General features: G+C 36.3%; 1 protein-coding gene across 1 annotated transcript in view; it reads left to right on the forward strand.

Annotated features, from left to right (window-relative positions):
- Positions 1-7,516, forward strand: part of LOC149772934 (uncharacterized) — a gene marked incomplete at its 3' end in the record, with an annotated part of 39,187 nt that extends 31,671 nt beyond the window's left edge. The window contains exons 3-7 of the mRNA XM_089947100.1: positions 1,131-1,272; positions 1,876-1,943; positions 2,269-2,368; positions 6,306-6,392; positions 7,435-7,516. Coding sequence (XP_089803226.1) covers positions 1,131-1,272; positions 1,876-1,943; positions 2,269-2,368; positions 6,306-6,392; positions 7,435-7,516 — 479 coding nt within the window. The remainder of the gene's footprint in view (positions 1-1,130; positions 1,273-1,875; positions 1,944-2,268; positions 2,369-6,305; positions 6,393-7,434) is intronic.
- Positions 7,517-14,755: the final 7,239 nt, after the last annotated feature.

Genomic DNA, 14,755 nt, shown 5'->3' on the forward strand with positions numbered 1-14,755 from the left:
ATTTTAAACAGTATCAAGAAATGAATGATTTGCATGATAGCTGAAGGCGATATTTATGTATTTTGCATGGCGAGATACGTTATGTTACGAGCACTTTTACTGAATTATGTTACTTTCAATCATACAGATGTAAATATAAAACAATATATATATATATATATATATATATATATATATATATATATATATATATATATATATATATATATATATATATATATATATATAGGTGTGTGTGTGTTTTAATGGTGATCCGTATCTAACATAACAAATAAATTAGGTTAAATACTATAGTTCATAATATTAAGATAGAAAACTCCTTTTTTTAACATTGATTTGCAAAAATTATTATAGTATGAATATTGTCGGAATATACATTTTGATGTAAAATAAAATGTTGTGTTCCAGCCTGCCGCCAACTTACTCATCCGCTGTCAGTAAGAGATATGCAGATTATACCTACTTAAATATAAATAGTCCCGTAGCAAATGTGCACAAAATAAAAATAAAATATAACACACAATACTTTGGACACCGAATTTTGTTCGCAAAATAAAAATACGTATTCATTTAAGTGACGATTGTACAAACCTCCCCTCTCCTGATAGTGGTGGGGAGATCCAGAACTTGAATCCCTCTTAATTATAAGGACCACATTGCTCGCCAAGTTATTAAATAGAAGATGTATAATTAAAGTATATTGCTTATTTGTTAGCTCCATGACAATTTTGAACTTATTTGTGTTTATTTGCTGTTATTTTACCGTGATTTAGTAACATATACACTCTTTTATCGTATATAATTTATTCTAACCCATCTTTAACCATTCATTTCCATGCTTTTGTTTGACTCGTTTTGTCCGGTCAGTGAAAAACTCTGAAGACTCTTGAGTGATATTGATGATGATCCAAAATAATGGGTCTCAATGTCATTATTTGCTATATTTTATTTTTATCAGTATGGTTTGAAACTAGAAATCAGTCTCACTTCAAGACACGTTCCAGCTTGTCTGGCTTTCGTGTCTAATGACTAATGATGCATATATATTTAGTCCGCATTAAATCTCGAGAACAATCGGTCTCTTTTAGATCATTAATTCTTTAAATAAAGTCTGCATGTTTTCCTCAAAGCATCTAACAGCAGACAGAGACGCTCCACTGGAAGTCAGAACACGCCAGAATCTGTGAGTTACATAATAGGAGAGGAGAAGGATTGCGAAGGCACAAGTGGCACATACTGTAACGGCTACCTTAAACCCAACACTGAATACAAGTAATGTTTTCGTTTTGGAAGTAAATGTTTGCTGTAGAAAGATAGTAATATTCCTTGCCATTTTATGCGATCTTTTCATTAGAAATGTATTTCGTAAGATATTTTTCTGATGTCAATAAACGATTTTGTGGATTATTTCAATATCTTAAATAAAGATTTTTCAGCAGTGCCATATAAAGAAAATGTCTTTTTTCTATAAAGTAAGCACTTAACACTAATGTTTTACACGTTAACAATAGGTAGCATAGTATGTTGCATATAAAGCATAATACAATCACAAGCATGTATTGCATTTTTGTCAGTATATATATATATATATATATATATATATATATATATATATATATATATATATATATATATATATATATAATTGTACACACACACACAAATCATATACATACATACATACATACATACTAGCATTCTTATTCCCTTTCGAAAGCTCGATTATTGTCCAAATCATTTATTCTTCCATTTTACATTAGCTTATTCAATATTAATAGCTTTTCTAAATGACATTTCGAACGACATGGACAGACACTTGCTATTCCTCTTTAATTATGTCCATATATTCCTATGACATATGCTTTCTATTCATAGAGTAAAGATTTTTATGTGCACAGCGAACGGCTGCACAGAGAGTGAGTGGTCAGAAGCAATGAAAACAGGTAATACAAAATTTGGGTCATGGTGTCTTCATTTTATCTCTTGCAAAATGGTAAATCTGAAGCGCTACAATGTTCATGTCAATACCAATTTAAATCAGATACATGTACCAGAACAAGGAAAATAAGAGACAAAACATATCAACTGGTATAAATAACTTTCAGACATGAATAAACTGTTCTATTAAAATAATATGGCTCCAAATTCAATGGATATGCCGTTACACTTGACATAGATGCATACATTTATGGTGCGTTTTCCACTGTAATTTCTATACTAATTTAATCATTTTCTCGTGCTTCTACGTTTTATGTTCTCTTTTTGTAGATTATGACCCTACTGTAGCAATAACGGTACCTATAGTGTTGGTATTATTGACAGCATCAACGATAGTTGTTGTGTTCCTGCTTAGAAGGAAACGGATGGTGTAAGTAAACATTCTCTTGAATATAAACCTGTTGGCTTAGATTTTCGCGAATTTTAGTATTTTAATGTTTGTCTCATAAATTTCTTTTTGGATAGAGAGATCATGCTATGGTGAAATGTCAAAGAGTAGACAATTCAGCAGTGTACATTTTGAAGACAATGCAATACATGGACATTCAGGAAAATAAAATACCGCGCCCAATGCTATAACTAGCCACTTGACCCGTGGGGCGACAGCGAATATTCGACCTGTTGCATCTTTTTTTCAGGTAAATATCGGGGATATTTTAATATCTAGTATAAGTTGCAGAACCCAAGTACGTGTGTCGTATTTATACTTGCTGGTCAAGCTCTGAGTATGAAGTCAGATCTGGCAGGTAGAATATTAAAACATGTGTAATTTGACAGTAAAAATCCGGTGGCCTAAGTGGTTGTAGCGTTTGCGTCTGCTGTGGAATGTCGCGGGTTCGAATAACGGCCGAGTCATACTAAACACTTATTAAAAAATGGTACTAGCAGCTGCCTCGCTTGGCGCTCAGCATTAACAGGTGAGTGTTAGGACTGGTCAACCTGGTGTAAGAATAATGTGACTGGGTGGTACATGATGATACATGTATGCAGCATGTTGCCCCAGTGCATTACAATAAACTGCCACACTTCATACACCGCAGTGATATGAGTGAAAAATTGTTAAAGCTACGTTAAAAATCCAAATCACACACACACACACATACACACACATAATAAAATCCATTGTAATACATTGTGCATGTAGCAATGTAAGCCTATTTCCCAGGCCAACCAATGGAACATAAAGTCTATATCCCTGGCCAACCAACAAATGTTTCAGCCATTGTTTTGCTGGTTTAGCTGAATTTTGACAAATTTGACCGAAAACGGTGTTAGAAAGACGATTGGACAAAACTTCTCTTTATTTATGACACAATTTTTAATACATTGAGAAATAAAAAATCTAAAAATTAAATAGTATTGCCCAAATTTCTAATTTCTGGGTCAAATGGCTCATTTTAGTCTTAACCCACTGGCCCTTTTTCATGTCTTCCCAATTTGTATTGAAAAATCCAAGTAATTGGCCTTCAACCTTTATGGAAAACAGTACTGTGCCACTTGGGCCACTGGCCTTCATCATCTTTCTACATGAGTTTGAACCAATCGTCGCTACGACGTCTTAAAGATTTTCGTATCATTTTCAAGACGAAAGAACTATTTTAATGCAATATATAAATAACAATATAGCAATGTTTACAATTGTATTGTGTGTTAAAATGTATTATTTACTATATTCTTTTTTAAAGTTATGGTAACAAACCCAAGTAAAGTCCAGCACACTATGTAAAAGCTAATGTATAATAAGTCCTGTAAAGCATGCAACTCCTAACCTAGGACATAAATACCCAGCTGACCAGAAATACTTACCACACCACCTTCTACATAGTCTTTTTTTAAATTCTATTCTGTTTTATGCTTTCTTTTTACACCTCTGTAATGTTCTATTTCCTTAACAAAATTATTCTTAATTTCGTTAATTTTCGTCATCCTAAAACTGAAATGCATGGTCGTTAGAGAATGTGTCCAAGATTTGAAAGTACTAAGTCTATTGAGAATAATTTGCTTACGCTGTCTGATAGCATCCCATTACACTATTAGATAGCTAATTGTAAACTTATTTAGTTATTGACCATATATTCAGATGAAATGTATTAATTTTGGCCATGCTTGCATAATTCTACTCTAGTATTTCTGGAAATGGATTTACTTTTTGACTCCTGTATTGTGAAAAAAATCCCATTTTCCAGCTGGTGCTATTCCTACTAAGTATCTTAGCTCCTCAACAGTAAGGGACACATAATGAGATCACTACTGCTTGCACGAAGTCCCCAATGTGAACAGCCTTTTCACAGACGGATTTATCCGTAGCCTTTTTAACTCCCTGTGTTCCTTAACACCATGTTCTCATCAGAAGTTAGCTGCACCCACTAACTGTCTCTCAATTTCGGACGAATCCAGCCTGAATGCCTGACAGATGGCTGAATTATTTTATATACCGATTGATAAATAAAGCCATTCCTTTACTACGAGTAAATTTTAAGGTGTGTGTAACTCTGAATTTATTATGCCGTTACGCCTGCGCCAGATTTACTGATTGTAATTGTTCATTTAATTGATGAGTCCAGTCAGATATTACCTGTTTTGCAGTATGAATGCAATAAAACTCTACAAACTTCACACTTCTCTAGATTGTATCCAAACTGTATAAATATATTTATAAGAAAACTACCATCGAATACTATTACTTACCTTAGAATTTAAATAGTTTTTTTCTGGAACAGACTAAAACTTTTATTGAGAATAATAGTCCATGATTAGTTTCACACCATTCTGTTCAATTATTTGGAAAGAAATTTGTAAATCTAAAACTCTGTAAGAATCATGTGGCTGTAAACTCAGTAATGTATAAGTCAATGTTACTGGAACTTGGAGGATATGCGGCTCCGTTGATACCATGATTCTTTGTTATTTTTATTTATTTATTTATTTATTTATTAAGGTATTTACTTAATTATTTATCCTGATTTTACTTATCCTGATTTTCGTTTTCTTCGTTTTAAGGTATAGCAGGGTAAATATTTTTGTTTCTTGTTTATCTTTTGTTCGTTTATTATTTTAATATTTTACTTTTTATTTGCTTTCTTGGATGTACTGGAGACATGGTTTTGTTGTTTTAGAACCAGTTTTAATGTGGTGGAGATTGTGAGGATCTTTTAAAGATCACTGGTCTAGATATTGGGCAAACCACCTAATTTTGACCACCAGTGGTGCGTCGCTTTTAATAAAATTTTAAAAACTAATGGATCTGGTGGTGGCTGTGGCTGTTTGGGCCATCCGACTAATTTTGAAGGCCACTGGCTTAAGTGAAATAGTGAGTTTTTTCAGTCCTTTCGCCCGGGGTTCTGAGTAACCATTCGGAGGATCAGAAGTGGATGGCTTATGGTTTAGGACAAAGAGAAATTTAGAATTCTACTATTTAATCAATTTTGTAAATAGGGAAAATATTAGAACTTAAAGCAGCATTTTTAGCCCAACTGTTCAAAACTCTACCAAATTAGCAAACGAATGGAGGTAAACAAAGGATTTGGCTTATATTAGGTTGATTTCTATTTATTAACATCACTCTTCGAAGTACATATAGTGGATACAAAATTTACGAACCCACATACCTATTTTTACAGTAAATAGACAATATTTTTAAAATGATACACAAAGTTCCAATTTTTTCACTTAACACTGTTTGTTCGCTTGTTAATCTGTGTATAATTACATTGGTTGAACCAAACATCCATACTTTAGATTCTGACTGAGCTTAGGAGCAATTCTCTTTGTGTAAAATTAGAATGTACAACCTTTGCCGTACACCTTATGAGTAGTGCGTTGTATAAAAATGCAGTTCGCAAAGACTATTAATGATGCGTTCTGTACAATTGATCAGGGCCTAAAAAACAATATATGAATAAGCCGTCTATTAGCTGCTGCTGCTGTACTATCAACCCATGTACTGTCTGCATTACAGCGAAATGTTTACCAAAATGGTCAGGAACTATACACAGAAAACATACAATCCGTGTTGCAATTTATTCAATCCAAACACGTTTTAGTATGCAAGTTCACTAACTTTAATTTAAGAAGGGATTACTTTTTTTCTTGAGCGCGTAGCAGAATGAGATGTTGCGGCCAGTCGAAATTGAATAAGTTTTGTTTTACAAGAATGCAGAACGATTTTATTCGGAGTACATAAAATAGCTACCAACACACTTTCCTTTTTATATGTAAAGCCTAGGTTATTCAATTTTTGATGCATTGTGCCTCACTGGAAACCTTATGTTCACACACCACATTTCAATGACTGACTGCTATTCCAGGTGTTTTAAAGATCCAAAGTTAGTTGAAGAAGCCACGAATAGGCATAACAGAGAGCAAGAAATGAAACCAAGAGCTAATGTACACCGGTAAGAAATCTTTTATCGCTACATTACTGTGTTATTTGCTGCAATCAATTCTATCAAGAATGCGTAGTTTGTACGTAGTAATAACACCTGTTGCATCTGTCATGTAAGCTTCATTATCATCAGGCTTTTCCTCGATATACGTATGTGTATGTATGTGCGTGTGCGTGCGTGTGCGTGTGTCTGTGTGTGTGTTTATGTGGGCTGCTCCATAATGTGAACAATTCTTAAGTTCCCTCAGACATATATGTCTTTCTTAACAGTTAAATAAAGAGGGCGACACGTGCTACTCATACTCAATGTTGCTCACCGATTTCATGCTAATTTCATGCCCACCTTAAATTGAACAGCCAGCTACGAACAACATGCCTTGGATCTGCTCTCACATAACGTGTTAGTGATCAAAGTCTTAGATGTTCGTTCTATTTAATGATTTGAAGCGACCAGCATATACAGTGATTCCCACCACCACCACCACGCGGTATGCGATATCACGACTGGAAATTATACAAAGTTTTGAATAAAAATAAATCGTCCCTGCAGACAGAATTACAAATTTTCCTCCCTAATGTTTTTTATGGTAAATTACTTATCTATCTAGTATTTGACTGGCTGAAAATCAAAACTAAGTCTCAAACTGGAGTTCATAGTAGTCTCATCTCTATGCTAGGTCTGTGTGGATGTTATCAGTTGTTGCACCACAGGTTTTACAATAGTGTCTAGCAAGATATTTAGATTTTAAAGCTTTCGATAACTCTTGCAAACTAGTATTATCAGATTTCTCACTCCACAACTGAACTGAATTTACATGTTATTGTTTTTATGCATTCAATCTGTCATTTTGTAATAAGTCTGTTAACACTGATGTTTAATGATTTAACTTTGTAAAGTTTCTATGCAATTCTTCTATTGTACATTTTTTAAAGGACACTCTTTAGGCATTTGTACTGACTTGTCGTTATATCCTTAAATCCTAATGTGTGTGTGTGTATATATTCATACTGTCATATTGTCATACAAAATAAATGGGTGACTTTTTTTGCAGACAAATAAAGCTGACACAACTTAAGGAGCATGTTACGAACATGCACAGGAATACAAATCTGCAATTTAGTGCTGAGTACAAGGTAAGTATTAGTCATTTCATTTATATTAGTAATATCATTGTTGTGCTACATATACTTTGCAGATATCTATAGTTGTAATAAGGCAACGTTCACCCCCCACGTAAAACATTATTCACTGTAAATATTTGTCCCTCTGTGTAATGTTAGCAAAAGTTCGAAAGGTTTCCAAACTAAAAGACGTTAATTACGTTTCATATACAAAATAATAAAAATTAAAAGTTCCATTCAAATTAAAGGCCTAATTTTCTTTAATGGCAGGGTACGTTAAAGTTTCTGTATATTATGGCCAACATTAGCAAATCTTATACAAAGTATGAAGAGGTTTCTACTTTCTGTTTTCTACGGAACATATTTATGAAAAGAATGGATTTACTTTTGACCCACATCCTGATCATTTTATTGTGTCTGAGAGTTTTATGTAAGATTCTGATAAAATTAATTGTTTATTAATGCTTTTACACCAGTCTATATAATCGTTGTTAGTTGTGATCATATATAATTTGAAAGGAATCGTTTATTTAAAATGTATGTATTGGAATTAAAAAGCACAGCGCACATTGAAATTTTGAACTAAATCATTCTTTTGCAAATATTATAAATTCATTCAAAGACATCAGGGGCTGTATCATTGTTATATATATATATATATATATATATATATATTATATATATATATATATATATATATATATATATATATATATATATATATATATATATGGTAAATAAGCACATTCAATGATGGAATTTATTCGGAACATTCTATACGTTTGGACTTGTGATAAAACGTTTAAGGTTATTTGGGATTTAGGTCACAATACTGTACGTTCCTTATCAATTTTCACTTTGTCTTCAAGCAAAATAAATTATTTGTTTATTTTTACTAAACTTATTGGAATTACTGTTTATGTTGCTTAGTTTAAGATCATAGAGTCGTAGCACTTGCGATACTCGTATCTTGAGTCAGAAGTGAGAATTAACAGTTATTTGATGATGTCATTTCACACGAATATATAACAAAATGATTAGGTGTGCAGAATAATGGTAAATAATTTTAAAATTTAAGAAAAACTATATGGTAACCATAATAAAAGTATGGCAATTTTTATTAAAAGTCAAGTACCTTCCATAAGTGACATCTACGCAAAATTGTAAAAAATTTAAATACCTAAAATCTCGAGACAGACCATAGCAATGAAATGAAATGTACGTTCAGTAAAGCTGTAGATACCAAAGGATAGATAGACAGATAGTGATGGAGTTATGGAATTTATAATTTAGTTGTTAAACATTTTGCTGCCAAATAGAATTCATTGAAATATAAGCTCTTTCAAATGAACCTCGTCCATTGCCTTGCAAACTGTACAGATAGCACTCTTACCAACATGATAACGCAATGCAAGAAATATAACGAAATTCAGCTCAAGTTTAGAAAGAGAGAAAGGTGCTCAGGTATAATTCCTCTAATAAAAGGTAGGTAATTTCTAAAGATTTATCTTAGTGATAAATTATTTTGGACGATGGCCAAACTAATATTTAAAGGCTGCAATGCCACTACATCAGCTAAAAGCAGACAGTGAAAGTTTCAAATGATTCCGATCAGCATAAACGGTACTGCAACTGCGATTATCACGGTGTCGTTTCCATCATAGAGACTTTTTGAAAAGACTGAATATAAGATTTCTACGGACACTTTTATGAAGATAATGCCCATGTATTAATGTCGATTGCGTAGGCAAGTATCTGCAATAGTGAACTAGTATCAAGAAATCACGGAATTTAAGGATAATATTAATTATTTCAAACCTTTATGGGTGGTGTTTATTTTATTATTTCATACAGTATAACATATTTTATTTGTTATTTTTTGTACAGTCTGATTGCACTTTATACCGCTTCACGTTGTAGATTATCCAGTTTTTCAGCTTCAGACAATCTACAAAGTCCTTAACACCACACCGTATTAGCATTTCTCCTTCGAATGCTTCCTACTAACATATTAACGTTAGGAATAAAAAGCTATAGTACCTCCCGAATCGAGCCCTGCTAAAGACAAAAAAATCGTCTTTCGATCTATAACATACTGACGAAGAGTAATAAGTTTTGCACAATACCTACCCCATGGCGTGTACAGTTGGCGCCAGTTTAAATCTTTCGCTGTGAACTAGACAGTCGTAGTTCGCTTCGCCTCCCAAACACCAGTTGGATTTTGTATTATATTCATCCATTCATCGATGATTACATTATTTTCGGATTTATTACATCTTATTCTACAGCCAGTATACTTTATTTTTTAAATTTCGAATATATTTATGTGAAATGTTTGCACCTACGTGGACTTAATCTCTGCGTTCTCTGACATCACGGTTCTCACATCTACATTATAAACGTGCCTGTAGATTGTTATTGCACATGCTTTATATTTAACTCCAGAGTGGGTGTCCCTGACATTATTTACGAAGTTTACTATTAATAGTAATTTATTATTATGTTCTTTCATTATTCCTTTGTCCTTTTATGACATAATAGTAACAGCGAAGTTCATATCGAAACCAGTGAGCAATCGCATAAACCATGCATCGCCTGCACCGAGAGTACGTCGTCAGCTCAGCTACATGCAGCACGTGTGCTCAATAGTCTGGTACTATATGATCAACAGTACTAACGAAAAGCTCAAACAAGAAAGAGCGACGGGAAAATCAAAGTCTGAGAGTAATGATGTATTGAGTATCCCATAGTATGGTGGGGGTCTTTAACTATTTATATTTTTTTTTAAATTCCTATTGTCGTTTCAAAACATAACAATGACGACGTAGTGTAGGTTTGCTACAACAAGCGACAACAGTGTTGATTAGTTCTGGCCATCTTGTTCCGTCCTTCCTTCTTCATTCTTCTTCTGGCCTATCCAACAGTTTCAACACTATGGGGAGGGGCAATTCTTGCCAGTCCATTGGGTGTACGACGCACCCCACCCATGCATGGTCGAGCATGACCGTAGGGCCAGTAAGTCCAGGCGTATTGGATTTATCACTGCATTCAGTAACCTATACCGTCTAAACGCATCTTAGTTTGATGCCGCACCAGTTACTGACCACACCGTGCATCTCTCCGGTCCATGATCAATACCGTTCAGTGACCGTATGGCTTCTATGGTATACGGTAATATGCCTCATCCACCAGAGTTGTGGAATGTTGGATTTGCCGGGAAGCTTACTGACTGATCCGTTTGTTCATCCGTCATTACCATTTCACCCGAAATGCCGCCAATACTATAGGCCGTACGACTGACTCCAGTACTGACTTATTTTGATCTGGACAAGCAGTTCGTACCGATCCGACAACTACATTTACAGATACGACTAACCATTTACTCATGGCTTACCGTCTGGAACCGTACTGTGACAGCCTCAGAGAACGCGGTCAAGCCTAGTCTATACCCCTGGGTATATATTATAAATATGTAGATATTGATCACGACGATGATGATCCACACACTGAATGAGGATAAACTTGATGATAGCATACACTCAGATCCCCCATTGGAGAGGACTGGGTATAGCTTTAAGTATATCGGGTGTTGTCGAACTCAGAATAATCACCGCCCCTCTTCTACACATGCATGCAGTGCAAGGCCTCGGTCGCCGTTGACGATGAGAGAAATATGTCCCTCCTTTCGTCTTCTTCCGCAAGCGAGAAAAATCATGAATATTGCCGAGAAACGGTCTCCCAAGATAGGTGATCCAGACAAGTATAAATCCTTTTTCCTGAAAGTCAGATTTCATCATCCTTTATATCTTGCTGGTACGGATTTCATTCCGACGACTTTGTTAAGTATCGCCCACCGTTAGACAAGACAGTAGTATATGGGGTCACCCTAGCGTCAAGTGGACTTACCATGCAAAAACAGTCGATTCACTCTGGCGTCAAGGGGAATTTAACATGGGAAATTTTAACATGGATGGAACTGTAGAGCGTCAAGGGGAATTGAACATGGAAATTGAACAGGACCAGTACTTTAACGTCAATGGGACTTTAACGTTAAAATATGGGGTTTGCACTTTGTCGTAAATGGAAATTGAACATGGGAATGTCACCTGGATGTCAATGGGAATTGAACTTTGGGTGACGTCATGAGGTTTATAGGGTCAAAACATTTTATAGGGATTTTAATGTATTTGTAAGGACAAAGGGTAGATAGGGACAAACATACAAATACACATTTAAACACACAGAAAAGACGACAGAAATGTTCTAAAACAAACCTCACAGAGAGAATAATGGCTCAAAAAAGAAAAGTCTATTGTATGGGTTCAAAACATTTATTCAAGTATATACATGGGCTCTCTGGCCTGTGCTTTGGTCTAAGCACTATCCATTTAATACATAAACATTTCTACATCAAACAAACCTATTTACTAGTTATTTAGTTCTTGGCTCTAGTAAACCTGTTTACATTTAATGTTCATTTATAAGAAAAAGCTAACACAAAACAAGTAACATGCAATCAAATAGGACAAAGTTCATGTTTCTCTCTCTCTATTCGTCTCACACGTTGTTAAAAATCTGGTCAGCTAGCACTTGTGTCCCAGCGTAGATATTTCCCATCACTTAATCCGTTTCATTCATAAATCGGCTGTTATATCCATCGTGCTAGGTACACTTATCAGTAAGCAGATCAAGTGCAGTCATCGTCTTCTTCCCATGGAGGTACAATGTATACCATATGAATGGTTACTTTTCCTTCGTTGATGTCAAATTTTCCTCTCATCGACTGCACGTCTTCAATAGCCCTAAAAAGTTTGGACGAAGTTATTTCTGCAGGTGTGCTAAATCCGAGACATACAGGTGAGTTCAAACTGTCGCGATACATAGATAGGCTCAAACGACCTCGATCTTTGACTTGGCAATGACATTTGAGTTCCTCTAACAGTGAGTCAAGTAGGTCCGTAATGAAACCTGCTACTTCCTCGGCTGAAATGTCAGACGCGAAGTCTCTAAATTTCACCGTGTAGGTGTAAGTTGTCGTTCTAAATTTTCTTGAGGTCGCTGTCTGAGTCATTTGGATGCTAAAATACTCCTGTAGGTCTACTGAATCCTTTCCCTTCTTGGACGCACTTTGCTGTGACGGTATGGTAGTGAAAGAGGTCAGTGATGTTTGTTCCTTCTCTTTTTTCATCTGCGTAGAGTGATTCATCTTTCTCGTTGCTTGTCCTCGCAATGAAGTGTCGTTCTTGGAAGTCGTCCCTTTTTATACTGGGTGATATCAGTATGTCCATAAGGTAAAGTTTTGTGGTCTGGAAGTTTCACTAGCTGCACGTAGTTTGTCATGGCGTTAGTACATAAATAACTAAGATGTGTTACTGCATTGGTGATGTGATAGTGAGGCAAAGAATCACACCTGAGTTTCTCGTTGGACTTGAGTCTTACGCTCTATACTTGCTGTTTGAAGGGATTCATTTTTTCTCAGTTGGTCTTAGTAGTGACAATGAACTGTTGGTCTTGGACGTTGTCCTTTTTTATATGCTGACCAATATTGATGTGACCGTACGGCAAAGTAAAGTGGTTGGGAAGTCGCACTCGCTTCTGGTACACGATTTGACAGACTTTTTCCAAGGGTCGACTGACGATGTGGTGAGTGGGTAAACGTACAATCTTGTTCGGCTGGTAGGTGGTCACTTTAAAGTTTGCATCCTCTCCAGACTGCAATGCTTCTTTCAATACGCCAAAATTGACCACACGACTGGTACGATAATTCAGAGTCAATCCTTTCACTTTACACTCTGTGTGCACCTTCTCCTTGTGGGTCCCGGTATTCGTAGCCGTAATTTTTAGGACCGTCACTCGCGAAACTTAGAATCTTGTCGTCAGGATGTTCGTCTGTCCAGGCTCCTAAACGGTCTCCTTCGATGTTAGGGTGTTGCTGACCCGGTCGATCGATGTAGATGCAACTGTCCGTGTCAAGGTACAGGACGCGATCCCCTAACAGTTCTAAAGCTTCGTACAATTTTAAGCGAGCATGAGCTGTCACGTAAGCCGCAATGATGACATTTCCAAAAGGGTCGTCTTGTACAAAGTCCAGATCTTCTTCGTAATTGACCAAGATCAAATTCTCTCGAACGACGTCCACGTGTTTCATGTATTTGGTTTTGTCGTGAATCATCTGGAAGTAGCGGGAAGGTTCTGTCAAATATTCCGTCTTGGGTAAACACGGTCGTTGTGCCATTTTACCCCACAAGCAATTTAACATCACTTTGGCAAACGATCGCCTACCTTCGTTTTTCTCGATGTGGTCTAAAGTGATGCCTTCTTGTTCCCGGTATTTCTCTTTGAATTTTATTTGGTCTTCGGGAGTATGACACCAGGAAGGATAGCCGCTGGCTTCTTGCTTCAGTTTCAAAAAGGCATCCACGTAGTCTGCGAAAATGCCTTTCTGAGTAGGGTCACCCTTGTGGTATTGTTGTGTCTTGGGAAAGTGGCAAATTTCGTACACTTCTAACAGTTGACATCCCATGTCCATAGCTTTGAACAATTCTACGCTGACCCAGGTTCCCGTCAAGGCACGTTCTTCCTGGGTGTGCTGACAAGGCTGATCTTGGTTGCACGTTTCGGCACAAGTACGGCACAAGGGAAACATCAGTTTGCCTTGACAATGGTGAGGTAAGACGGGATGGTATAGGTTCGTGGGAGGCAAAACTTTGCACTTGATCAAGCCTTCGTATTGTCGAATGTTGACCAGGTCGATGTGTTCCGTCAGCAATCGCGGGTGCCCTGTAGGAAAGCGACAATATTTGCACACGTAGGGATACAGCGAACACACATCCAAGTATTTGATTTCTTCTCCTTTCTCTTCGTCGGCTTGGTACAGCAAACAGGTGGCATTGGTTCTTCCTCCGTACAAACTATCCCTCGGGTTCAACGGGTCCATGAACTGGTAACTTTCCACGACACGTTTAAACTCAGGATCGATTTTCAAACGGTGATCGTATTCGTGTTCCCACATTTCCACCACTTGGTATCCTTGCTGTTCTAACTTCAAGCGTCGCTGACAAGTGTCCTGGTACAGGTCTTCCATGGTCCGTTGTAAAAACTGATTTTTAGTGTCACGGTCAGGGTAGCAGACGGGACATCCGTGAAATAAGCAACCGTTAAACTCATACACGATCTTGGGGTTTTTTAAGTCCCAGCCATCGACCGAATACGTTCCGATGGTCCTTTCGCCTCCTCCGTTGCGGGCATGCT

The sequence above is a fragment of the Sinohyriopsis cumingii genome, unplaced genomic scaffold, assembly GCF_028554795.1.
Source record: "Sinohyriopsis cumingii isolate HCF-2022 unplaced genomic scaffold, ASM2855479v2 utg000972l, whole genome shotgun sequence".
Taxonomy (NCBI): domain Eukaryota; kingdom Metazoa; phylum Mollusca; class Bivalvia; order Unionida; family Unionidae; genus Sinohyriopsis; species Sinohyriopsis cumingii.